The sequence below is a fragment of the Polypterus senegalus genome, chromosome 11 (genome assembly GCF_016835505.1).
Source record: "Polypterus senegalus isolate Bchr_013 chromosome 11, ASM1683550v1, whole genome shotgun sequence".
NCBI classification, from domain to species: Eukaryota; Metazoa; Chordata; class Cladistia; order Polypteriformes; family Polypteridae; genus Polypterus; species Polypterus senegalus.
Window position 1 is genome coordinate 20,176,703 of NC_053164.1, and position 27,792 is coordinate 20,204,494.

The window sequence follows — 27,792 nt, forward strand, 5'->3', positions numbered from 1 at the left end:
AAAAAATTTTAAAAAGGGGGGGCAAAAGTGAGATCCCCCACACACACACACACACACACACTGTTTGTGTAAGATCGCAGTTACACCTAAAGCCAAGTAGCCCTTCCAGGTTGGGCCTTGTGGTGCCCTTTTACTTTAAACTCGATAAACGGGTGGAGTCGCACTAAACTTTCAATGCACAAAACAGTTGGGCGGAGTGGTGGCTCTGAGGCTAAGGATCTGCACTGGCATCCCGAAGGTTGCCGGTTCGAATCCCCGTCACTGCCAGAAGAGATCCTACTCTGCTGGGCCCTTGAGTAAGGCCCTTAACCTTCAATTGCTCCAGGGGTGCAGTACAATGGCTGACCCTGCACTCTGACCCCAAGAGCTATGCGAAAACTAACAAATTCCTAATACTGTATGAGAAATTGTATAAGGCGAAATAAAGAACAAAAAACGGCTCGTCTTACTGCCTTTTAGTATGGCATCATCGACTTAGAAATTTAAAAAGTACGACTCCTGCACACTTTGAGTGAGCGACGCTGCCCACATGCCCAGCCGATTATTGGCATCTCAACCTGCACCTCACTCAAGTGGAATATTGCACCACGCTCCATTTTTCTGGGGTCTGGGAAACTAAAGTTAAAAACAAATAAAACCGCAAAAAACGTCTGAAAATGGTAACGTGAGCATTCTGCTACTGTTCTGTTGTGGTCATCGGCTGCCTTGAATGCTGACCCGCACGCTTCAGCCATGCTTGGGCTGGCAGGACGTTTTGCAGGGTATCAAACTGAGATCAATTCTCTCAGCTTTTCTACTCGACTCGTCTCATCCACTAGTAAAGGCTTCTGCTATGGGGACACCAAACGAGTAGCACTGTGTGGTTTGGGTCATTTGAAGGGTAAGGGAACACAAAGATGGATAAATACGCACTTAACAAAAGCTGAAGATGCTTATTACTCACGGACACAGCAAAGATGTCTTTAAATAAGCACGAGGCTGCCAGCTCATGGCTCCTGCACCTCTATGCCGTTTGCCTGCACTGCCCTCCACTCGACTGATTACCGACTGACCAGCTTACAGATTTCCTGCCTTGGGCCAGTTGTTGCTGAGGTAGCTAAAAGCTGGAAAAGAAAAATCCAGAAACTGAATGGATGAAATGAAGGCGAGTTGAGAGCAGTTTACACGTCATCAGTAAATGGCACACTGCCAGCGTGCCTTCATTTATTAGGGCGTTTGGAGAGCAGACTGGCACTCCCTTAACCTTAGTCGGCTGGCCTCAGTAGCAGCACCTGACCACACAGCCCAGCCTGCACACCGCCCTTTGGCAGGACGTACGGTTGGCCATCTTGGCTGCGCTTTGGATCCAGCTGCTTTAGTTGCTGGTTGCTGCCCCTAAGTGCGCCAAGCTCCCAGAGCTGATACTTAAGGCTCTTGCCCTGCTTTGCCAGCAGGTAAACCTCCTGCACTGCCTCCATTGGGGGCCACCCGGGGCCGGGGATTCCTTTTGGCAGGTAAAACAGCCCTTGTACAAGGCTTTCTGTCCGGAATGATCCTTGCAGTTTGTTTGTGTTCACTCCCAGCAAGACTCCTGTAAGAGAAACATAAGCAGCCATTATTTCAAGATGAAGGGGCCGGCCGGCCGGCCCGAGTTTGACAGAACCAAAGATGCTCTTTTTTTACTTTTTAATCAAAAATGTAACGACTGAGAATCTGGGTTGACCGTATTCTTTCCAGTGGCAGAATCAAAGCTGGCTCTTCACATGCTGGGCTTCCTTCAAGGCCTGGGGTTTACTTAGCAATACGTACGCCAACCATTGTGCCCCTTACACCAGCAAAATGGGACGCACCCCTCATTTAAGAGCGGCTTTAATACCAACTGGCCGTGAGTCAGCCTCACAGATGTGTTGTCATAGTTAAATAAGACTTTATATAATGTAGCATGACCGCGTGACAAAGTGGGTTGGCTCCACATTCCTGGAAACCAGTTTTGGGAACCCCTTAAACTACGGAGGGGTCGTAGCAAGTGAGGACACACACCGCCAGCAATGGATGGGCGTAAAGTGCAGGTGCTTTTATTCAATGTGTCTCACTCAAAAACAATACCGTCAGACAGTGCACTGCTCTTTCTCCTTAATAAATAAATATTTCCATAAATAACTTTCAATAAGGGGCGGCACGGTGGCGCAGTGGGTAGCACTGCTGCCTCGCAGTTAGGAGTTTGCATGTTCTCCCCGTGTCTGCGTGGGTTTCCTCCCACAGTCCAAAGACATGCAGGTTAGGTGCACTGGCGATCCTAAATTGTCCCTGGTGTGTGCACCCTGCCTGGGGTTTCTTTCCTGCATTGCGCCCTGTGTTGGCTGGGATTGGCTCCAGCAGACCCCCGTGACCCTCTAGTTAGGATATAGCGGGTTGGATAATGGATGGACGGATGGACCTCCAATAAGTTCTATCAACCCCGGTGTCCACGGTGAAGGTTTTCCAAATTCAATAGTTTAAAATCAAAGGTAAAAACAAAGTCGGGATTCTCTTGTAAAATTTCCAAGACACGAGGCATCCGTGCTGCAGCCCTCTTTCATTTCTCCGTCCTCCTGCCTCTCCCCCTGATTGACCTCCATCCCCCCTCTCTCTCTCTCCTTCAGCCCAGCATGGGGTCCATCGTTGTCTCCCCAGTTCGCTCTTCTCAGGTCTTGCAGTCGCCGGAGACGTCGGTAACTGTGGTCTCTTCCACCTCCGACTTTAGCCAGGGGTTGCACACAAAGATTCAGCACACCTGGCACTGCACTTGCAGATTGTTTTAAGGGGCTCAGATGGCACAAGCAGCGGCCTAGCTAAAAACAGAGACATACGCTTCTTTCACAAGAGTCACCTTGTACACCAAAAGACGCACAGGTCTGAGTGATTGATTCTAACAGCGAGGCATTCTAAAGCAACATAGGGTACATCTCCTTGCCATGGCTCGAGGGCACTCGACTATTTACTGGGTGCTAATTAAGTAACATTATCACACCTACTTATTATGGACCATTAATAATTCTTACATAGAAGAAGTCTGAAACAACAACGATTCACCGTAGAGCTGGCCACCCGGCAAAATTGAGAGAGAAGGGCCTTGGTGAGCGGGGTGACCAAGAACCTGGCGATCACTCTGGCAGAGAACCTGGGTGGAGATGGGAGAAACTTCCAGAAGGAGAACCACTATTGCAATACTCCACATCCAGGCTTGGTGAAAGGGTGGCCAGACAACATATGAAAGCCTGCATGGAGTTTGTAAAAAGGCATGTAAAGTTAAGTGGTCAATAAATGCCAAGCCACCTGTGTGGCACTAACAAGGACACGTAAAGTTAAGTGGTCAATAAATGCCAAGCCACATGTGTGGCACTAACAAGGGCACGTAAAGTTAAGTGGTCAATAAATGCCAAGCCACCTGTGTGGCACTAACAAGGGCACGTAAAGTTAAGTGGTCAATAAATGCCAAGCCACCTGTGTGGCACTAACAAGGGCACGTAAAGTTAAGTGGTCAATAAATGCCAAGCCACCTGTGTGGCACTAACAAGGGCACGTAAAGTGGTCAATAAATGCCAAGCCACCTTTATGGTACTAACACATTTTTTTTCAGCTTAGCCTCATGTTTATGTGCCACCTCGCTATACTATAAGTTCTTGATGAATGCAATGGCCTTAACTTTGTTCTCCAGAAGTTATAAAATATATGCCTGGCATAACAGTCAGGTGTGTTCAAGTGTGAATGGAGGGGCATGTTTAATTATTTAATTTTTTTTTTATATTATTTTTTTTTTGCTTCATCTAGCAGGCAGATATAACATATTTTAGTTTCCTAAATGTTTCCATAACAAAGAGTCATTTCAAAAATACCAGTAATAATGGAATGTCATTCATTATGTGTATTAGCAGAGTACCTGAAGTCCATGGCTTTTAATGGCATTTTGGTTGCACAGAATGTTTCTCTGTTTTAAGATAGAAGAAGTGTCAATGCTTTTAAAAGGGCAAATTTCAAACACTGGTATGGCAGGCACTATTAGGCATATCTCAACAAAATCAAAACGTTTCCAAGGACTTTCAATGAAGAATAACACTAAATGATAAGGTAATCGGTCCACTGGAATCCAAGTTTTCACATGTACATGCAGACAGACAGACAGACAGACAGACACACAGAATGATACCTGTGGGCGCTTTACACATTTTACACAAGCACAACTAGTAAATGACTACAAACAGTCACAGATCGGAAACGCCTCACTCATTGTGCACACTGACCTGATGCTGCAGCCCAGTGGGCCCTGTGCCCATTCTTCTGACACGGTTCATGGTTGAAGTCTTCATCATAGCTTGGAAGGTAGAGTTAAGGCTCAAAAATAAATGCAAAACAGGCAATAAAATAAGCCCAGTGCCCAAACACCCTTGGGGGTATGGTTAAATAAAACGATACGGAATAAGGACAGGTAAGCCAGCCACAAGATGGTGGACAATTTTTTCACTAATTTCTTTTTCTGCTCCCCAAGACATCAGATGTGCCTGACAGTGGTACAGCTCTTCTGCCAAGAGAGCCATGTTGGAAGCTGCAGAGACAAAAGAAATATATATGAATACTAGGGGGGCTTCACCCCCTGCTCGCTTTGCTCGCCAACCCGCCTGCCTGCGCTATGCATCTCTGCCACTCGCGTATGTGGATTTCACTTTCACCAAATAACAAATCTTTTAATTCTTGTGGATACGCCTCTTCATTGGGAAGAAACACAACTTTTTCCTGATGGCAACACGAATTAGACGGTTTACAAGTCTCCGACTTAAACTTTAAATCTGAACAATATATTTAATCTCTTTTCGCTGTTCTGTTATTTCACAGAGTAATATTTTCCATTTGTTTGCGCTAATGCGATCTTTTCTATCATTTTTTGAGACTTTTGAATTTCCCACTTTCATTATCTCTAATCTACTCTGCATGTGTATCATGCCAACATTTTTGAATTCTTTATGACGTTCTACTTTGTCATCTACTCTTTGTCTTTTATTTCCGGCCCGGGCGTGGTTAAATCTCTAGGCACAAAGTCTCGTCTCGCGGGACTTGAAAGTATCTCTCTGAAAAAGTCTCGTCTCGTCCCAGGATTTTTTTTTATTATAATCGAGCAATATAAAAAGAGTCACCAACATTTCACAAAGATAGCAGCGGAGCTCTCTGAACAGCCCAGACTACACCTCCACTAGTAAGCGTTCTTTGTTCTTCTTCTGTTCTTTTAACACATGACCTGCACAAGGATCCTTTTTTACGATCTTATCTAAGCAACATTTGAGCCTGCTATGCTGAAGGAGAAGCAAAGTGTGCATTACTTTGAGAACGTTACTGGCCAGGTTAGCGGCCACAGCCATCAGCACTTCATGATGGAGGAGCTGATGGCGTTACCACCAGGGTGATAATTGTTTAGTGATATTTGTTACTCAGCCTACTTGAAAAATGGCAAGTCAAGTCTCTAGGGGTTTCATTTGTTTTAGAAGTCAAAATGGACCAGGAAGCAACAGGATTGTGGGTAAGGGTCAAACCATGAATAAAAAAAGCGTAAGCAAAATACATTGTCGACAGAGAAAGACAAAAAAGGTCTTATCTATTAAATTTTAGTTTAGTTTAGTTTCTCTGTGTACCTGAAAACATTTCCCCTTGGGCTGTGTATCCTCTCTTTACAGCTGTATGAACAATCGTCTCTAAAGTGACACTGCCTTCTGGGTTCAGGCGATGTCCAGCCATCCACAACGCCACGAGTCCACATCTGCAGAGCAATTAAGAGATTGTTATGTAAATGTGGCAAAGGCCACCTGACAATACACAATTGGAACTCTGGGGGGAAACGTTGATTGTGCTACTCACTGAGGTCCATCTTGGATTAGCGACGGCACGTATTTATTAAACAGCAGCCATTCCAGATCTTTTCTGAAACTGAAAGAGAAGCATGACATCCATTGATCAATACTTGGCCATAAAATTACAAACATTCTCGGTACGACAACAGTTTATTTCTTGTATAGCCCAAAAAAGGAGTGCCGCAATGGGCTTTAACGGGTCCCGTTTTTTGACAGCTCCCTTGACTCCCTAAGAAGACAAGAAAAAACTCCCAAAAAAATATGGAAGACGTCTTGGGAAAGGCAATTCAAAGAGAGACCCCTTTCAAGGTAGGCTGGGTGTGTAATGGGTGTCAAAAACTGGGCTCAATTAAACACACCAAACAAAAGTAATCTTCTCCACAGAGCTACAGTGGAACCTCGGGTCACGAACGTCTCAGACCATATACAAATCTGGTTATGACCAAAAAGACTGCCAAACTGTTCACGACCACACACTCGGGTGATAAACAAGCCAGCTTCTCTTCCGGTTTGTACGAGCCGATGATTTCCGCACGTGTTCAGTTTCTCCCTGTGCATTCGCTGCGCAGCAAGCAAGCGAGAGAGAGAGAGAAAGAGAGAGTGCGAGTGTGCGCACGTGAGAAGGCAGTTAAAGAATGCACAGGGCTTGTTTTTAAAGAGACTGCTTCGAGCATTGTTTTAATCTCGTTGTATTTAATGAAGACTTTTTTCTATTGGATTTTAACCTCCACTTCACTTCTGTTTTTATGGGATCATTTATTTATTGAAGGATTCTGAAAGCACTGCACTTTATTTAATTTGGACTTTGTATTTGATTGTTGTTTTGTTGATTTTAATAAAAGCACTTTTTGCACCATCTGATTGCTCCATTGTAGTGCCTCACTGTCGAGCTCATCGGTAACATTAGCGACAGTGACGGGTTAAGGGGCTCCCGGAAGCGAGATGGGAGTATGCAGCGAACCCGCATCTTCACAGACGTTACCTCAAAACTGTAATCTCCTGTCCACCCTGTTCCTGCTCACTTCCTTCATGCCAGAACTCGACTCATGCAAGGTTAGTTTTCTTGGTTGTTTATGGTTAGTTTTTGTACAAATTACGGATTTTTCAAATGTAAATTTTTTTTTCCCTGTGCTTAAAACTCATTTTAAAAAAAAGTGTTTACAGCGAGCGGTTCGTAAGGCTGTAGCGTGTACTCGTTTTCTCTGTTCAAGGTTTTCTCAGTGTTATTCAATGTTTTTACATTTAGTTTACTATTACACTGTGCATTCAAACTAGGGAATGGGGGGGCAGGGAGTTTAGGACAGGCCAGATTTAGATCTATACATGGAAGAACAAACAATGGTGTAGAAATAAAAATGCATAGTAATGTAAATTTTAAGCAAACCCGTAAAGATAGAAGGATTAACACATTAAAAATAGCTTGCCTTAATGCTAGAAGTATCAAAAATAAGGTAAGTGAGTTGGAGTTGTATGTAGCAGAGCACAATTATGATATTATAGCAATAACGGAAACCTGGCTAAATAACAAAGATGGGGATGAGTGTAACATAGAGGGATACACATTTTTTAGGAAGGATAGACAGAACAGAAAAGGAGGTGGGGTTGCTGTTTATGCCAAACAGGAATTAAATGTAAGTCATCTTCAGTTGGATGATGAGCCCCATCTTAGTGAGGACATGTGGCTTCGCCTGGAAAATATTAGGGAAAAAGGTCTCATTTTAGGAGTGTGTTATAGACCACCCAATTCAGACAGTAATTTCAACACACATCTTTTTAGTAATATCAAAAGGCAAGTTTACAGGGGATATTATAGTCATGGGGACTTTAATTATCCAAATATTAACTGGGATAACCTTACAGATGGAGGAGCACAAGAGCAGGAGTTTTTAGAAGTAATCAGCGACTGTTTTTTAACACAGCATGTTAAAGCACCAACAAGGGGTGAAGCCTATCTGGATTTAGTATTCTGTAATAATCAGGATAGAATTGAGGGTGTAGAGGTGATTGAACCACTAGGGTCAAGTGACCATAATGTAATACAATTCTCAGTATTTTGTAAGAGTACAGATGCAAAGACTAAAATTGTTAAGTTGAACTTTAGTAGGGCTAATTTTGAGCAGATCGACAAAGTCTAAGTAGGATAGACTGGGATAAGCTTTTAAATGTGGAGACAGTCGAGGAGCAGTGGAACAGGTTTAAAATGTTTTACATGTAATGCAGGACAGATACATACCTAAATTTGGAAGTAATAGGAAACTAAAAAACTCCACGATGGATTAATAAAGATTTAAAAAAGAAGTTGCAAAGGAAAAAACTGCTGTATAAGGCATATAAGACTAATGACTGCAAAGAGAACCGTAGCGTATGAGAACATGAGGGCAACCATTAAGAAGGATATCAGAGAGGCTAAAAGACAGTTGGAGAGGAATATAGCAGATAAGGCGAAAGAAGACCCCAAGAGATTCTTTCAGTATTTTAGTAGTAAAAGAACAGTTAAGGAGGAGGTCAAGTTCATCAGGAATAGTAAAGGGAATTAAAAGATACAGACAATGAAATAGCAGATGCCCTAAACTTACATTTTTCTGAGGTGTTTACAAGTGAGCAAGTGGATAACCTGCCAGAGGTAAACACAACTACTAAGGAGGTACTGAGGGATTTGGAAATTGTAGAGGGAGAAGTGCTGCTCAGATTAAATAAGATGAAATCAAACAAATCACCAGGCCCAGATAATATTTATCCTCGTGTTCTTAAGGAGGCTAGTGAGTACATATATAAACCCTTGACACATATTTTTAGGAAGTCACTGTGCACTGGAGAGATTCCAAAGGACTGGAAAATGGCAAATATCATCCCATTATATAAAAAGGGTGACAGGGCAGATCCAAGCAACTATAGGCCAGTAAGCAACAAGCATCACAGGAAAATTAATGGAAGGAATTATTAAGGATAAGATTGAGCAACACATGACAAGGACAGGAGTTATTCTGAACAGTCAGCATGGGTTCAGAAGGGGAGGTCGTGTTTTACTAACATGTTGGAATTCTATGAGGAGGCAACAAAAGGATACGATCAAAGTGGAGCTTATGATATTATTTATCTGGACTTTCAGAAAGCATTTGATAAGGTGCCACATGAGAGGTTGGGCATCAAGTTAAAAGAAGTGGGAATTCAGGGTGATGTTTTTAGATGGGTGCAGAATTGGCTCAGACACAGGAAGCAGAGGGTGATGGTGCGAGGAACCTCATCAGAACTGGCTGATGTTAAGAGTGGTGTTCCACAGGGGTCAGTGCTAGGGCGCTGCTATTTTTAATATATATAAATGATTTAGATAGGAATATAAGTAACAAGCTGGTTAAGTTTGCAGATGATACCAAGATAGGTGGATTAGCAGATAATTTGGAATCCGTTATATCATTACAGAAGGACTTGGATAGCATACAGGCTTGGGCAGATTTGTGGCAGATGAAATTTAATGTCAGTAAATGTAAAGTATTACACATAGGAAGTAAAAATATTAGGTTTGAATACACAATGGGCGGTCGAAAAATCGAGAGTACACCTTATGAGAAGGATTTAGGAGTCATAGTGGACTCCAAGCTATCAACTTCCAAACAGTGTTCAGAAGCCATTAAGAAGGCTAACAGAATGTTAGGTTATATAGCACGATCTGTGGAGTACAAGTCCAAGGAGGTTATGCTCAACCTTTATAATGCACTGGTGAGGCCTCATCTTGAGTACTGTGTGCAGTTTTGGTCTCCAGGCTACAAAAAGGACATAGCAGCACTAGAAAAGGTCCAGAGAAGAGCGACTAGGCTGATTCCAGGTCTACAGGGGTTGAATTATGAGGAAAGATTAAAAGAGCTGAGCCTTTACAGTTTAAGCAAAAGAAGATTAAGAGGTGACATGATTGAAGTGTTTAAAATTATGAAGGGAATTAGTACAGTGGATCGAGACTTGTATTTTAAAATGAGCTCATCAAGAACACGGGGACACAGTTGGAAACTTGTTAAGGGTAAATTTCGCACAAACATTAGGAAGTTTTTCTTTACACAAAGAACGATAGACACTTGGAATAAGTTACCAAGTAGTGTGGTAGACAGTAAGACGTTAGGGACTTTCAAAACTCGACTTGATGTTTTCTTGGAGGAAGCAAGTGGATAGGACTGGCGAGCTTTGTTGGGCTGAATGGCCTGTTCTCGTCTAGATTGTTCTAATTGTTCTAATTGTTCTAATTCTATGGTATAATTAACTATTTTTGTGCTTAAAAATCTTTCAAAAAATATATATATTTACATACAGTTCGTATGGGCTGGAACGGATTAATCGTATTTACATACAATCCTTTGGGGGAAATTACTTCGGGTCGCGACCAGAGTTTTGGAACGAATTACGGTCGTGACCCGAGGTTCCACTGTACATGGCCACCTCAGGAATATAACACAATAGTGCAACAGTAATGGTGCGAATGACAAAGCCAAATCCAGCAATACAGTAGTGGCAGTGACACAGATATGTTTTGCAAAATTTGCGGCTTCAGTTTTTGTGGTGGCAATTCACATTGTTTCTGTATTATTGTGTAGAGTGATCAGGTGCATATTAAACAGCTTTATTAGCATAAAACGTTAACTTTATAACAAAAAACCCATTTTCACTTATTTGGGCCCTGGCACAAAATGATCAGCTAAAAGTGTCAAACAAGCGCCAGGAGGAGTCAGCTACAGAATTGTGTTTGCGTGGTTGCTCAGGGTTGGCAGCAGGTGGGTGTGAGTAAGGTGAAGACTTCTGGACAACGGCCTCGTGTCAAGAAGAGCAACAAAGAAACCACTCGTTTCCAAGAAAAACATCAAGGACAGACTGAAATTCTGCAGGAAGTACAAGGATTGGACAACGGAAGACTGGTGCAAAGTTGTTTTTTTTTTCCAGATGAATTCTCCTTCTGACTATTTGGGACATCTCAAAAATCGAGAGAAGAAAAAGGTGAACGCTACCATGAATCCTGTGTTGTGCCTGAGACAATCCATGTGTGGGGTTGCTTCTCATCCAAGTGAGGGGGCCCACTCACAATTCTGCCCAAGAACCCTGTCATAAATAAAGAATGGTATCATAACGTCCTCCAAGAGCAACCTCTCCTGACAATCCAGGCGCAATTTGGTGATGATCTATGTATTGTGTATTGTATCTGTGATGGAGCACCATGTCACAAGGCAAAAGTGATAACAAAGTGGCTCAGAGATCAGAACATTAAAAGTTTGGATCCGTGGACAGGAAACTCCCCGGATCTTAATCCCAATGAGAACCTGTGGTCAATTCTCAACAAGTGTGTGGACAAGCAGAAGCCCACAGATTGTGATCAACTCAAAGCACTAAAAAGGCAAGAATGGATCAGCATCACTTGAGGATTTGCAGAAGGTATGCAGAAGACGGGTCAACAATGAAAATATTGACTCTCTGCATAAATTTGATGTATTTGTCAATAAAAGTCTTTGAAACTTATGAAATGTTTATAAATGTTCTTCAATATACCATAGAAACATAAAAAAAAATCTGAAAATGTTGAAGCAGTAAAGTTTGCAAAACACAACATTTGTGTCACTGCCAGAAGTTTTGGGCACTACTGTAGATTTTAACACTCACTAAATGTAGAGCCATCACAGATGAGGATACGAGTTTGTTCAGAGTCTTGGACACCTCGGCCAACAAGCTGCCAAACCAACAGCCAACTGGCCATTCCACAGCTGAAACCGTGCTGGGCCAGCCAAACTTCCTTCTAAAAACTTTTCACATAATGCTGTGCAGTAAAGCTCAAGCAGAACAAGCCTCCTATGAGTAAAAGACATTTTGGAGGTCAGAAGCCAATGAAGTTCTCCTCAGGTTCAGGCTCAACTGGTTAATACCACCTGCACTTCAGAAGAGGTCTTCCACCTGAAGCTAAGCATGTTTGGGCCTGGCCAGGACTTGGATGGGAGACCAGTCAGGAAACACTTGGCTTGCTGATGGAAGAGGTGTTGGTTAGGCCAGCAGGGGGCGCTTACCCTGTGGTCTGTGTGTGGATCACAGTGCAGTGATGGGGACACTGTGCCGTACAAATGGCACTGTCCTTCAGATAAGACATAAAACCAGGATCTTGATTCTATGTTGTCATAAAAGATCCTCTTCGTAAAGTGTAGGGTGTATCCCAATATCCTGGCTAAATTGCCCACCATGGCCTATTCATTCTGGTCCCCTAATTATCCCCTCTCTCAAATTCTCTCTCTCTCTCACCACTTCACCAGCTAACAGCTAATGTGTGGTGAGCATGCTGGTACAAAAATGGCTGCTGTCACATCATCCAGGTGGGTGCTACACGTTAGTGGTGGTTGAAGTGGCTTTCCACTCACTGAAGCACTTTAAGTAGTGAGAAAAGAGCTATATAAAAGTAAATTATTATTATTAATATGACTACATGAGGGCGGCACGGTGGCGCAGTGGTAGCGCTGCTGCCTCGCAGTTAGGAGACCCGGGTTCGCTTCCCGGGTCCTCCCTGCGTGGAGTTTGCATGTTCTCCCGTGTCTCGCGGGTTTCCTCCGGCGCCCGGTTTCCTCCCACAATCCAAAGACATGCAGGTTAGGTGGATTGGCGATTCTAAATTGGCCCTAGTGTGTGCTTGGTGTGTGGGTGTGTTTGTGTGTGTCCTGCGGTGGGTTGGCACCCTGCCCGGGATTGGTTCCTGCCTTGTGCCCTGTGTTGGCTGGGATTGGCTCCAGCAGACCCCCGTGACCCTGTTCGGATTCAGCGGGTTAGAAAATGGATGGATGGATGGATGGATGACTACATGACTGGATATCACAGGGAATAACAAATTAGACGACTTCTTGTTGACTTTCTGGTACAGTTTCGTATTTCCAATGTATCGGGAGTTTGCTCCTTTTTCTGACAACGCATCACATGCTGTCCAGTGCTGTAGGAATGCTTTCCAGGTATGGCATAATCAGCTGCAATATCAGCCTGCTTTTCTCTTTTACATTCTCCTGTGGTACCTAAAACAAGTGCCATCAGACAGATGAGCTTCTGTTTTGTTTGTAAGCGTCAAAACACTTGTGTTCCTCATTCCTTGTATACGCATTGTACAAAGCGAGACACAAAAATAACTGGACTGGGTTTGGGGCTTCCTAGGAAAACCAACTGGAGGTCAGCTGGACGTGAGTCATAGGACTATATCCCCTCCTACACGCCCTCTCAAATAGTCAACCGGCTACATATATCCTGTGAATGGCCCGGTCAGTATTTTCACAACAATCGCTACACGAGTTGCCGCGAAAATGTCGGGTGAAAAAAATCGAGCAGCAAATCAACATCAGATTTATCATGAATTTTCCGTAAAGCGGTTTTTGACTGACAAAAACATTCCTGTCCTCGATCATCCTCCCTATTCACCCGATTCAGCTCCCTGTGATTTTTACTTGTTCCTGAAAATCAAAAGTGACCTGAAGGGAACACATTTTTCTTCAATGGATGAAGTGAAGACTGAAATGGCAAGCCTTTTGAAGAGCCACAAGTAAGAAGACTTCCGGCACTGTTACTATCAATGGAAGATACGTATGGAGCGGTGTAGAGATCGAGAGGGGGACTATTTAGAAGGTTTAGAATGCTGTAAGTCATCAATAAATATATATATTGTAATGGACGGCTGGCAGTTCATCCCAGTCAACACATCCAGGACGCTAGATGGCGTCCCACCTGCTGTCTAGAGGTGCCCCGGATTCCCACAGGGCATCATGGAAAATGGAGTTTGGCTTCACAGCCCTGCTGGGTACCGTGGGTGCCACCAGGGGACGCTGCAGGGAGACACGGAGACTTCTGTTTCTATTATAGCTCGGAGGTACTTCCAAGTCAGTGGGACGGAAGAACTGGAGTACTTCCGGGCTGAAGAAAAAGAGTTTTCATCTGACCCAGAAGTGCTATGGAAGCACATGGACTGAAGGACAGAAGCACTTCCGGGTCAAGGAATATAAAAAGGACTGTGGGAAACCCAGCAGATTGAGCCAGAGTTGGGAGGGAGTGTGACAGAGCTGCTGGGAGGAGAGGAGGATTATTGGATTGTGATTATTGATTATTGTGTATTGCGGTGGAGTAGGTGCTTTGTGCACTTTAAAGAAGAAAATAAAATACTTCTGGGTGCTTTTAAACAGTGTCTGTATCTGTCTGTTGGGAGAAAGGTGGGCATAGCGCCACCAAGTGTCCATTAACTTACTATATATTTTTGTAACAATCCGGTTATTTTTGTGTCTCACCTTGTACATTCAGGTGAACACTCACTGGTTGTCAGCTCTTCCACACACACAGCCTGTCCCAACGACGAAAGACAAAATTAACCCTGCTTGTTTTTGCCAGGACAAGTCGCAGATTGGTTGGACTGATGTTGCCTTCAACTTGCTAAGATTATGTAAATGAAATCTGCAAATTAAAAAAAAAATCATGTACTGTGACAGGACCTTCTCACACAAGGTGAAGAGAAAGTAAAATGAATGCGGACACAATATGGACATGTCCACTCCACACAGACAGCAGCTAGGATGGGATTTGAATGCTGGACCCTGAAAGTTCACAAAGAATGGGGCTTAGCAGTGTAAAGCAACTCTGTTTTCACATTAAATGTGTGAAACTCCCAACAGTGCCGTACAGAACATTAAAGTACACATATGAATGAATTGATCCTTCCTAGAATACCCATGAAGGGAACAGAAAACAACACAAAAGTCAAGAAAAAATGGTGCCAAGGCCCTTTGTAGGCAGTGATGAAGGTCAGCCAACATTCAAAATGTCGTTGTGGTCTGTATTTATTCCGTAAGATTTATACTCATCCACATAAATTGCTCATGTAATATTATCTTTCATACACAGTATGATTTATATTTAATTTCTGCTTATAATTATTATTATTAAGTTATAAGTCTTCTTGTTGTTTTTCACTATTATGCTGAAACAGTCTGTGAGACGCACTGAGAAAGTCTTCAGAGATTTCCTAGCAGAAGGGGGTTGTTTTGTTATGTAGGGTCCTATGGTGACCTTATTTTCCCCTTTTATATTCTTTATTGTGTGACGTTAACCAAAATACCTCAAATCCCAAATGCTTACCACTCTGTGGTCAGACACAGTACTTCAGTTTGGCACTTTCTCCCAGCTTCCCTTCTTTATCTCTGAACTCAGGCAATTAGACTGAAAAAACAGAGGCAGGAGAGCAGGAGCTACACTTTTAATTATGTAGGATAGCACTACGGTGTTGTACCGTGTTAGCCATTATGGATGTAGTGAGAAGTCAAACAAAACAACACCTTATATTGGATAACAAACGTATTATTGCCTGAAGACGGAGCCTGAGTTGCCTCGAAAGCTTGCATATCGTATTCTTTTTAGTTAGCCAATCATTTGGTCATTTTGCTTGACTTCTCACTATGTATTAAAGGTAACACATTTTATTCTAACTAGTGCCATACAAGCAAATAGAATGTGACTTTGTAAACCAAGACCATACAACCTGCTAATCGCTAGAGGTGTAATTTCAACTGGCGCAGCAACTTATAGTAGCATTCGATTCTTCCTGGTCAGCTCATCATCTGCTTTCTTCAGGTCATCATCTGGCCTGTTTGTGTCAGGATGCATCACGGCAGAGACAGCATGCCTTTGCAAAGCACTCTCTTTATTGTCCCTTTCCAGGCCATTCACCTATGGAATAGCTCAGGAACAGCCACCACACCCCCAGCCCCAACTACTTTTGTTTCTTGTCAGCATCCATCAAACAAACAATCAAGAGAGGAAATGCAAGTAATTAAGCAATAAAATTAGCCCTCTTTGTCACAAATGGCCAGCAATTCAGTCATAAAGACCAGTAATCCTAAAGTTTTGGAAGTATAGAAACAAAACTGGTTTGTCCATTTTCCCTGCTCTTTAAACAAGTAAAATGCTAATTATGCAAATAAAAACATACAAAATATTTATTAACTTGCAACATGTCACTCCATCACACTGGCGACGCTTTTAGTTAAACACTGATTGATTTACTGTACCAAAACAGTAATCTTAAAGTTATTTTAAAAAAAAATCAGGAGTGGTCTCCTCTTGACTTTCTTGTATACTCACATATGAGGATGGATATTTGAGGAGTAAATCACAACACAATGATTATATTTTTACATTATGTACCTTAAAGAACCATCAACAACAAATCAAATTTCTAATATACTGAACAATTATTATAAAAGTAAAGTTGAATAAATCGGACTCTGAAGCTGCATGAATAAAAGGTAAAGTACCACTTCCAGTTAGCGGAAATAGCCCAAAATTTGATAGAAATCTAAGTTTTAAACCCGAATGCATTTTGTAGGCAAAATTTGGTTGAACGAAGTGAAAGTGTACTCAAGTTATCGTGTTTGCATATACACACACACACAGACACGCACGCAGACATAATTCCAAAAATGGTATTTTCGGACTTGGGGAGGTCTAAAACATCGAGATTCATCAAAATCCCATGATCAAATTTTTGGACGATTACAATACTTTCCCTACGAGAAAGTAAATTGGACTCAGGGAGGTCTAAAACATCGAGATTCATCAAAATCCCATGGTCAAATTTTTGGACGATTACAATACGTTCCCTACGAGAAAGTAAATTGGACTCGAGGAGGTCTAAAACATCGAGATTCATCAAAATCCCATGGTCAAATTTTTGGACGATTACAATACTTTCCCTACGAGAAAGTAAATTGGACTCAGGGAGGTCTAAAACATCGAGATTCATCAAAATCCCATGGTCAAATTTTTGGACGATTACAATACTTTCTCTACGAAAAAATAAATTGGGCTCAGGGAGGTCTAAAACATCGAGATTCATCAAAATCCCATGGTCAAATTTTTGGACGATTACAATACTTTCCCTACGAGAAAGTAAATTGGACTCAGAGAGGTCTAAAACATCGAGATTCATCAAAATCCCGTGGTCAAATTTTTGAACGATTACAATACTTTCCCTATGAGAAAGTAAATTGGACTCAGGGAGGTCTAAAACATCGAGATTCATCAAAATCCCATGGTCAAATTTTTGGACGATTACAATACTTTCTCTACGAAAAAGTAAATTGGACTCAGGGAGGTCTAAAACATCGAGATTCATCAAAATCTCGAGGTAGAATTTTTGGATGATTGCATACTTTCCCTATACTTCGTATATGAGAAAGTAAAAAACAGTGCCACACTTGCGCACTTCAAAACCCCCCTCCCTCCAACACAGAACCCAAGACATGCTGGAGCACCATAGTAACCTTCCTCCCTCCAATCTACTGCACACTCTGACAGCACCTTCAGAAGACAACAACCAGAGCAGCAGGAGCTAACAGTGAATGAGAGTCCAGAGTAAGAACTCCAGCAGTCCAGAGTGCTTTAGCTGTGTTCATCCTGCCGTATTCCTGCAGGGTTCTTGATGTGGATTGTACGCTACTGGACTATTCAATACAAGGTAAGTCTGAAATAATTATTTCTGCTCTGATTGTTTTTTTGTTATTTTATTGCCTTGAGGTGGTACTGTGTGCAGAACTGCCTTTCCACCCTGTGTTTCCAAACTAGTTTTGCTCGTAGCTAGACACACTATGGTTCGTATCTTTCCAAAAAATCCAGTTTAATTTTGTATGGTACAATGATATGGTACAACTTTCACAAAGTGGGTTATGTGGCAAACAGCTTATAAGATAGGCAAACCACATGGCACCCTGGCAGATAAGGCAGGCACTGTAAAGTACTATCCTATCTCTTCAGTCGGAATGAGCCACGTCATCTGCCAATGCTTACACAGTTTTGTTATACACTTGAACATATATACATTGTTTTGGTTAATGATATCATAAAAAGATTAAAATGTTAATGCAAATGAAATGGTGAGATTATGTACTAAATACAGAAGATAACACAGAATATGATAAGTACAGCCAACAGATCAGTGAATTAAAAAAAAAAAAACTCGAATGAAGAAAATTTCAGGGCCAAAGAAAAGTGGCAGGCCTTGAGTCTATATGTCGTGACCCTAGGAGAGGCTAACAGATATCAGACGACCGCAGAGAGCCTTCAGAAAGTAAAGAATGATGCTGACGTTAAACATTATGTGGGATTTTTTTGTTTTGTTCTTTCTCTAAAATCTGCCAAGGGGTTGAAATCCTAGATGTTTTCAATGCTTCCAGCTTTTTGATTGGCAGATGCAATCAGTCTTATATTAAACTTACTGACCGTGTCTCAGTTTGCTAAACTGCACCAACTCCATAAAGGCTTTTATATCAGGCTGCCTGTCCCTATCATAAGTGCTGATCATAACAACACTCCAAAGGGTCCTTATAATGTACTCAGGAATGAACTAAGTGACTTCCACGAGTCCCCTGACACTAACCTTGACAGTTGTTGCATTCTGAACAGTCCTTAGGAGGCAGACGTCTTTGTTGCCCTCCACTGCACCATGCTGCTTGACGTGTTCATGCGATTGGTATCACCAGGCCTATCATGGCCATTCGGTCGTACTGTACAGTGTCATATGCATCAGTTTTCCTTAAAAGTGAAATATAGAAGAATACTGTACTAATGGAAAAAAAAATTGTGCAATGAATTAATTGTTGCAATGTCTGGCACCTCGGTTGACATTAACTGTTGTTGACGGGCAGATATTCAATGACATCAAGGAAGTCTTAGGGTGCCCGGGTACCATTTAATCCCAATTTTAGTAAAGAAAACAAGTAAATTATTAGAGATAAGCAGTAGTCTTTATGATTCTGAAACGTGGGCAGCTTGGTAGAGTGGGTCTTTGTCGGGAGCTCTGTTCTGCGTGCAGTTTGGGTCCTGATTGAGATATCTCTCTCCGGGACATTTCCTCAAGTAAGAACTCCAGCAGTTCAGGTGAGTTATAGAAACTGCCCATCCTCATACAGTAACCTTTTCCAACACTGCACAGCATAACGCTTCGTTTCAAAAGCTATTTTCTCCACCACACCATCACTGACAAATTGTAAATAGTCCAGATAATAACGATCAACAGACAACTTTAGGCCAGGGTTACTCGTAAATGGGCAACAAGGAGTGGCAGAGTTATCAGCAGTAATATGAAGCCGACACCAAACACAAAATATCACTGAAACTTGCCTGGTCGAAATCTACCGAAAAGGTGTCACTTTCACGGTCTGTGTCAACGTCTGATGACCAGTTCACATAATCATTACTATTGCTCGATTCGAGCAATGGTTCAGTTTCAGTTTGTTCTAAAACTGGCTTTACATGTGTTATTGTGTTTTTGGTTGAAGTGAATATTACCCATGAAGATTAATGAGTTATCATAGAGTCACCATAGAGTGGCAAGAACACAGAAATATTCATGATGTTTTGCAGCATGATGTTATTTCATCCACTAAGGTGGCAGCAGAATTCTGTCCCCAGAGTTAATCGGGCTTTGCATTATAAAGTGGATCATTACACATCACCTCAAGTCTAACCGCAGGCTCAACCACATTTACACACAACTCTGAACAACGGTCACACTTGAGGTTAACACCGAGGACGTCAAACGACGAGTTTGAACTGGTTTTGGAAAAGAAGAACGCAGCCTTGTGACAGTATGCATACCTATTTTATTGTTATAATGTTAGATTAGAACTACCTAATAGTGGAAAGTCAAGCAAAATGACTCCTTTTATCGGCTAACTAAAAAGATTACAATATGTAAGCTTTCAAGGCAACTCAGGCGCCTTCTTCAGGCAAAATGTAATAAAGAAGGGGTCTGAGTTGCCTCGAAAGCTTGCATATTGTAATCTTTTTAGTTAGCCAATAAAAGGAGTCATTTTGCTTGACTTCTCACTACATTCTTAATGGCTAACACAGTACAACACCCTAGAAGAACCTAATACTAAAGGGAACTGGAGAAACTTGCTCTGCTTAACACATATCAGATCATAGCGATTAAGATCTTGTTAACCATTAATAGATCTTGAGAGGGACCTCTTTTGCTCAGACATGCATGTGTTCCACATTGGGAAAAATCAGATCAGATCCAGTATAAACTAAACCGGCATGGGCAAAAATAGGTTTGAACTAGGCTGAGTTGGTATAAGTATTTAAGAACATAAGTAAAGTCAAATACCACTTGTCCAAGGACCAGGGGCCTGAAACAGGAGTCAACCCTACAATATGGCATCCCAATGGTCCATGAGGTACATCAAGGAAGCACAAGACCAACACACACTGCAAAGCCTGTGAGACTCATGGCATTCCGTCCACCCAGAAGCCATGGTGGATCAGACGATCGGCTTACTATGACAAAATGCCACTCAGCAATCTAGCCATGCTGAATGCCAGGTTTTACTGGTTTAATTATATGAATTATATTATAATAATTTGTGAATAAAAGTGTAACCTTCTCTACTGCTTGCCTTGTTTTGTGTTAGGCCGTTAAGTGTAAATATGAGGGCTACTGAGGGGATTGAGGCCTATATAATAAAGAGTCTGAAAGTGAGAATAGTGTCACCCTGGGGTGCTTCCATGATAAAACAGTCCTCCAGCCACATATTCCCAAAACCACTGCAGAAGAGATTTTACTTTAACAGTTCAGCCAACATTCTGATAAAAACAAGCAAAGACATTCAGATAATTCATCTGTTTTTAAATCACTGTCATTAATAAGATGATTGTATGTGGAACGAAGCCACCTAATCATACAGCTGGCAGACGTCCGTCCGTCCATCCATCCATCCATTTATTATCCAACCCGGTATATCCTGACTACAGAGTCACGGCCAATCCCAGCCAACACAGGGCGCAAGGCAGGAAATAAACCCCAGGCAAGGCGCCAGCCCACTGCAGGGCACACACACACACCAAGCACACACACACACACACACCAAGCACAATTTAGAATCGCCAATGCACCTAGCCTGCATGTCTTTGGACTGTGGGAGGAAACCGGAGCACCCGGAGGAAACCCACATGGAGAACATGCAAACTCCACGCAGGGAGGACCTGGAAAGCGAACTGGGGTCTCCTAACTGCGAGGCAGCAGCGCTAACCACTGCGCCGCTCTAGATAGATTAATGTGAAAGACACTGTATGATAGGGAGACAGATTATATAAGAGAGATAGAGAGATAATAGAGAGATAGAGATTTTCCTTTAGGGGAAATTTGGCTTTTTACAGAAACTCTTTAAATAAATAAATAGATATGCACGCACAATATGGTCTGAATACACACCAGAACGACTAGTGTACTTTATCCCTCCATCCATTTTCCAACCCGCTGAATCCGAACACAGGGTCACGGGGGTCTGCTGGAGCCAATCCCAGCCAACACAGGGCACAAGGCAGGAACCAATCCTGGGCAGGGTGCCAACCCACCGCAGGACACACACAAACACACCCACACACCAAGCACACACTAGGGCCAATTTAGAATCGCCAATCCACCTAACCTGCATGTCTTTGGACTGTGGGAGGAAACCGGAGCGCCCAGAGGAAACCCACGCAGACACGGGAAGAACATGCAAACTCCATTCCGGGTAGGACCCGGGAAGCGAACCCGGGTCTTCTAACTGCGAGGCAGCAGCGCTACCCACTGCGCCACTCTAGATAGATAAATGTGAAAGACACTGTATGATAGAGAGACAGATTATATGAGAGAGATAGAGAGATAATAGAGAGATAGAGATTTTCCTTTAGGGGAAATTTGGCTTTTTATAGAAACTCTTTAAATAAATAAATATAAATAAATAGATATGCACACACAGCATGGTCTGAATACACACCAGAACGACTAGTGTACTTTATTTATAAAGCAAATTGAACTTGCATTTTCACTTTAAAATCACCATATAAAATCAAAAGCTGGCTGGGGTCATTTTCATTGTTGCCTTGCTGTAAGGCCCTTGTTGATTCAATTGACCTGCCAATGCTCCAAATGAACAAATACTTAAAACTACCTGTTCACCTGCAGACCGTCAGTCGCTTTGATGAAAGAATCAACTAAATAAATCATACAGATGACCTCCTTAACTTCAGCACATAACATCCTCCGCAAGTATTTAAGGACAAGCTGAAGTCCTCACTTCGTATTTGGCATTGCTTCTTTGTGAGTCCTGATTTTGACTTGGAATTCTTGTGTGTATGTGTGTTTTTTTGTTTTGTTTTTTTTTTTATCAGCTTTGATCTCCAGTTCATCTTAAGGCACAGTTTATTAGATTGTGTGTGTGGATTTGTTTGCTTAAGCCTGTTTTGCCTTTTTTCCTGGCTTTACTTTGTGTTATTCTTTTTTTTTTTTTCTTTAAATAAATTTCGAAACATTTACAGAACTTGGTTTGCCAGAAGCTTTATAGTTTTTCCCTCTCTCTCTTTTCAACTTTGAACTTTAAAATACTTAGCCTCATTTTGGGCCTGTGCAAACCAAAAGCCTGCCTTCTGAGTTTGGGGCTAGGCAGTCTGAATGTAAGGCCTTTCCAGTAAGCACAAACTAGAATTTGGGGCTGGTCTGGTCTTTTGTGTGGGTTTTTGAAAGCTTGCTCTTCTTTTTTATGCTTCAATGTGGCTGGAAATCTCAACAAAAACATTCTCATTACTGGCCAGGAAGCAGCCTCGTGTGGGGTGCCACTCCAGGGCCTGTTCATGCTTACACACACACTGAACCAATTAAACATTTTTAATTAAACTAATACACACATCTTTGGAATAATGGAAGAAAATCCATTCAGACATGAGAAGAACATACTAAGCCCTCACAGACTGAGCTTCAAACTCTGGATACTGAATCCACAAAGCAGCAGCACTAACTACTGTACAACTGTGTAGCTAATCATCAATAATAACTGAATAACATATAACTATGGTGTAGAAAAAAGTTGGTAATATTTGGTATGGTAAGCTGGGATTGGCTCCAGCAGACCCCTGTGACCCTGTAGTTAGGATATAACGCATTGTCGGCAAACGGTGCGCCGCGGAATTTTCTAGGGGCACCGCGAAAACTTTTGTAAAATATTTAAAATTGCTAGTGTTTTTGAACTTTTGGTTGATTAAAAAGATAATGTTTAAAAAAATATATTTTATATTGGTAAAACAGCTAACGGAACACTTACGGAAATGAAGTCTAAGAAACGTGAGAGACTTCAAATGATCGACAAGGAAATGCGCGTCGGTCTTTCGAAAATGGATCCTCGCATCAATCTCATATGTGCTGAAAAACAATCTCAACGTTCACATTAATTAAATTTAAGATTTATCCTTTGATTCCTTTATTAATAAAATGTCTTTCAAACTTGTAAAATTAACTGTTTTTATTGGCGATTGTCCATAGATTGTGTCGTCACGACTTTATTTATGGGCAGTCCCTCAGGTGTGCCGCGAAAGAAAATTTTTGGACTTCGTGCGCCGCAACTCGAAAAAGGTTGCCTTTAACTGATATAACGGGTTGGATAATGGATGGATGGATGGTTGGATGATGTATTTTTGAGAACTGTATTCATAAAACTGTCTTTTTATTTTCTGTTTTAGACAGTCTATTTATCAGATAAAACTTTTGCATGCAAGGCAGGAATTGACTGGTCAGCTAGCCTAGAGGAATACAGGTGGGCATTTAATAGGCCAACATATCCTGGAATGGACAGGAGAAGTAAATTTATGACACCCCTTCAACCTCCAAGATGCAAGCTTGGCGGATGAGAGGCAGGCTTTAAATGAAGGAGTCTGTCAAATGTGACTGGGGCAGGCCACCCAGGAAAAAAGGTGTATAAAGTCAGACCATGAGCTGGCTAAGAACAGAGCTGACCAGATGATGCTGTGAAGACAGATGACCAAAGAGAATCGAGGGTATCTACACGTTTAAACACCAAATGAAACTATACACCTAGCACTATCAGACTGTATGGTTTGCAAAGCCACATTCTATTTGCTTTTTGTTTATGCCACCAGTTATAACATTTAGTAATTAAAACATACTATGTATAATATATAAATAAAAGTGTAACTTTCTCTCCAGCCTGTTTTGGTACTTACTCTGTGGAATTGCCTGGGGTTACAGAATGTAAAAAAAAAGGAGGAAGCATTAACTATAGCAACATTTAATCATGACAGTGCGGTAAAGAGTGTGGGATTTGCAGAATTCTGTTAAGATCTTGTAGATACCACATGGGCTGGACGGGCATCCCGGCCAGAAGAGGAGATGGTTCCTTACCCAGACGGGAGGCTCCTAACAGGCAGACAGGCATCCTGGCTGGGGAAGAGAGCGGGATCAGACCCGGAAGAAAGGACCAAAAAGGATGGACAAACAGCCCACTGGAAAAAGACAGATGTCCCTGGGGGTTTTCTACTCCTCCACCATGCTAGATGGCAACAGTCCCGGATATCAGTGCCCAGTGTGAAGCCAGCAGGGCATGCCGGGAAACGTAGTCCAGCAGAGCAGCCCTGCTGGGGTCAGTGGGTGCCACAAGAGGGCGCTGCAGGAAGTACTCCCGGGTCCTTAATAAAAGGGACTGCACTCCCTTACCTAGGCGAGTCAGAGCTGGGAGGAAGAAAGGTAACACTCAACTGAAGGAGGGCAGTGTGGTGGTAAGAATATTGTGGAGAGAAGAATTGTAGAGAGAGAGAAACCTGTGCTTTTGAGCTAATTTGTGGTATTGGGTGAAGGAATTGTGTTGAATAAACCATTCTTTTATTTCGACCTGGGACTTTAGTCTGTTCGTGTTGAGGTTTGGGGATGCTGAAGTCTCTGGATTCAGCACAATCTACATTACAAAAAAAAAATCAGGGTCAACATTGGACCCTACAACAACAAAACAATAATATTTTTATAAAATGATACAACTTCATCCTAGCACTGTGATTCTGACTGTCCCACAGTAGCAATGTGTCATGACCAACAATTTCAAAGTGTCTCAATTAAGAATTTTCTTTGTTAGTCTTTTTTCCATTACAGAGTTATTAGTACAAGTGGAAACGGGCCAGGTGACAGATTCCGCCCATCTCAAGTGACACTGAAACTTCCTTGCCCTATCGGTTTTGCTTTTCTAAAGATATTTGGACAATAATCAAGTTGTAGAACAATAGCGCAAATGTACAATGTGTTCACTAAGCATTCTATTTTTGTGCAAAACGCTTCTGAAAGGAGAATTAAAGCTGAAGAAGAAGTACGTATGCATGTCAGTTTGCCCTGTAGCGGACTCATTATCAGTGCTTACAAATGACCTGCTTTTTAAAAGACAGCATGGTAAAAAATAGAAAGCGCTGGGAAATACAGACTGAGAAAACAAGAATAATGTATTATTATAAAAGGGCACGTCACACCGATTATAATTGTTATAACATTATCTCCAACACACTTAATCCAAATAATTTTACTTGATGGACTGTGCATACAGAAGGGCATCATGTGAACGTCCAGTGCAGGGCTCACTACTGCATAAAAACACAAGTGCTCATTATTATTAGCATTATTATTATCATTATTAACATTAACATTTAGGACAGATTTGTGCCCGGGTCAGTTGCTTTTTTTTAATGTTGTGGCGGATGACCAGCACCTCATCCCGGGTAGGTAGCTTTTCCAGGACATTGCCTTCCCCAAAATCGCTAGATGGCAGCTCCCCTGAAGTGTAACAGTGCCCTGGAATCCCGCAGGGCATCCTGGGGCTTTGGAGTTTGCGGTTTCCCAGCCCTGTTGGGTACCGTGGGTGCCGCCAGGAGCAGCTGTGAGAGGGCCAGAGGAGCCATGCCTCATCCATAGCCCGGAAGGACGGTTGGAGACCCAGCAAGAGAGCCGGAGTTGGGAGGAGTAGGACAGAGCTTGCTGGGAGGTGTGAAGTAGAGGGTTATAGTAAATTATTGTGGATATTCTTTTGTTTATTGTTGGCTATGGTGCTGAAGGAGCACTATTTAACACTAGAATTACCAGAGCCTACGAGAAAGCTCGTAAATATGTCCCACCTTAAAACGCTTTGCACCTCTCCGTCAGCGTCTTTTGTCCTTTAAATATGTTGATAAGCAGCAAACAGCAAGCAGCCTACTATCACATCCCCCCACCCTGCACAGTTTTCTCTGCTCAAGTCTGTTTACCTGCGTGTCAGTTGCTTAGAGTTGTATAGATTGAGAAGTCAAGCAAAATGACACCTTTTATAAATACTATATCGTTATTTGGAACACGTGCATTTCATGTCTACAGCAATCTATGTAAACACATCGTTAAAACAGAGGGGACTGGGCGGTCTCATGGTCTGGAATCCCTACAGATTTTATTTTTTCTCCAGCCGTCTGGAGTTTTTGTTTTTTCTGTCCCCTGGCCATTGAACCTTACTCTTATTCGATGTTAATTAATGTTGATTTATTTTGTTTTATAATTGTGTCTTTCATTTTTCTATTCTTTAATATGTAAAGCACTTTGAGCTACTGTTTGTATGAAAATGTGCTATATAAATAAATGTTGTTGTTGTTATCGTTAAAACAGAAACATTTTTCATGTTTTAGTAATAATTTACAAAATATAGACATGAAGTTTATAATGTGTGAAACCTGAATTTCAAATTTCAAAGAAACACTTTGACAAAAGGTACAAATATAACAGAACAAGTGTGATTCCATTCAAAAATATAACTGTAAAATATAACAGTTGCTACGACAGCTTCGGTGGCACAACGGTATCAGCTGTTGAATGGTAATCTAAACTTCACGGGTTTGATCCCGGATGAGTACGTTTTGAGAAGTGAGCTGCTCGTATTCTTTCTATTTTAGAATAAAAACATACATTTGATTCCAGTCTGTAACAGCTGGTGTAATTTATGATACTTGTAAAGGTTAGCTTTGTTAACCTTTACAAGTACCATAAATTTACACCGTCGTTACAGACTCAAATCACATATATGCTTTTATTGTATAATAGTAACAATAAGAACAGCTAACTACTCAAAACATTTATTTTGGGAGACGTTAAGATTCGAATCCAGAACCTTCTGAATTGGTGTCAGCAGCTCTAACCAGTATATTACCCGAGAAGTTAGGACAACAAGCAACACTAACCTGGTTTCTTTTTCTTCGGTTATAGTCTTGGGGGAAAAAAAGCACATTTGTTCTGTAAAACTTGTATCTTTTGTGAAAGTGCTTATTTGACATTTGGACTTCAGTCTTCAAACATCATACACTTCATGTCTACATTTTGTCGTTAGTACTAAAACATGGAAAAAGTTTGTCTTTTAGGTATGTGTTCAACATTTCTGTCATCCTACACTTACACAGATCTCACGTGAAATACATGTGTTCCGAATTACAACATATTTTTTTAGCCTAGGTACCTGACTCACTGATAAACAAGGCTTCATTTGGGAGAGGTTTTTGCAGTTTCTCCAGTGGTGGGGGGGGATGGTATAGCAGGCTGCTTGCTGTTTGGGATTATCGACACATTTACAAGACAAAAGACGCTGAATGGAGACGTGCGAGTGGATTTAAGGTGGGCTGGATTTACGAGTTTTCTCGTAAGCTTTGGTAATTCTAGTGTTAAAGAAAATATTAAATATCTTCTTAGTGCTTTTATCCTGTGTCTGTGTGTCTGTCTGTTGGGTTTAACGGGGCGACAGTGATCCCTAGCGTTCTTACAATGTAAAAAATGTTTCAGTAAACATTCAGAGGAACGTCTGCATCAACAGTAATGAAAAATCTATGTTTTCATGAATATAATTAAAACACATTAATGGAAACAAAGAAACTTGACAGAACTTGCAGTGGTTTTGACTCAGAAGACTAGCATTGGTTTTAGGTGAAGCGGCCATTATAAACTGGCCCAAAGTGAGTGTGGGTGTACATTGCTTTACTCCCTGTGATGGACTATCTGTTGTAGGGTCCTGCCTTCACTCAGCAATGCCAGGAAGGCACTGGCTCTCCTCCAATGCTGAAACCGGATAAGTGGTTTAAAAGA

The 27,792-nt window shown here is 41.8% G+C and overlaps 1 protein-coding gene across 1 annotated transcript in view; it reads right to left on the bottom strand.

Moving 5' to 3' along the window:
• Window positions 1-1,159: 1,159 nt before the first annotated feature.
• Window positions 1,160-27,792, bottom strand: part of c11h19orf54 (chromosome 11 C19orf54 homolog) — a 38,276-nt gene continuing 11,643 nt past the window's right edge. The window contains exons 4-8 of the mRNA XM_039768132.1: window positions 5,863-5,931; window positions 5,640-5,764; window positions 4,432-4,561; window positions 4,260-4,330; window positions 1,160-1,570 (exon numbers count right to left, since the gene is read on the bottom strand). Of these exons, the coding sequence (XP_039624066.1) occupies window positions 1,245-1,570; window positions 4,260-4,330; window positions 4,432-4,561; window positions 5,640-5,764; window positions 5,863-5,931 (721 nt within the window). The 3' untranslated portion in view covers window positions 1,160-1,244. The remainder of the gene's footprint in view (window positions 1,571-4,259; window positions 4,331-4,431; window positions 4,562-5,639; window positions 5,765-5,862; window positions 5,932-27,792) is intronic.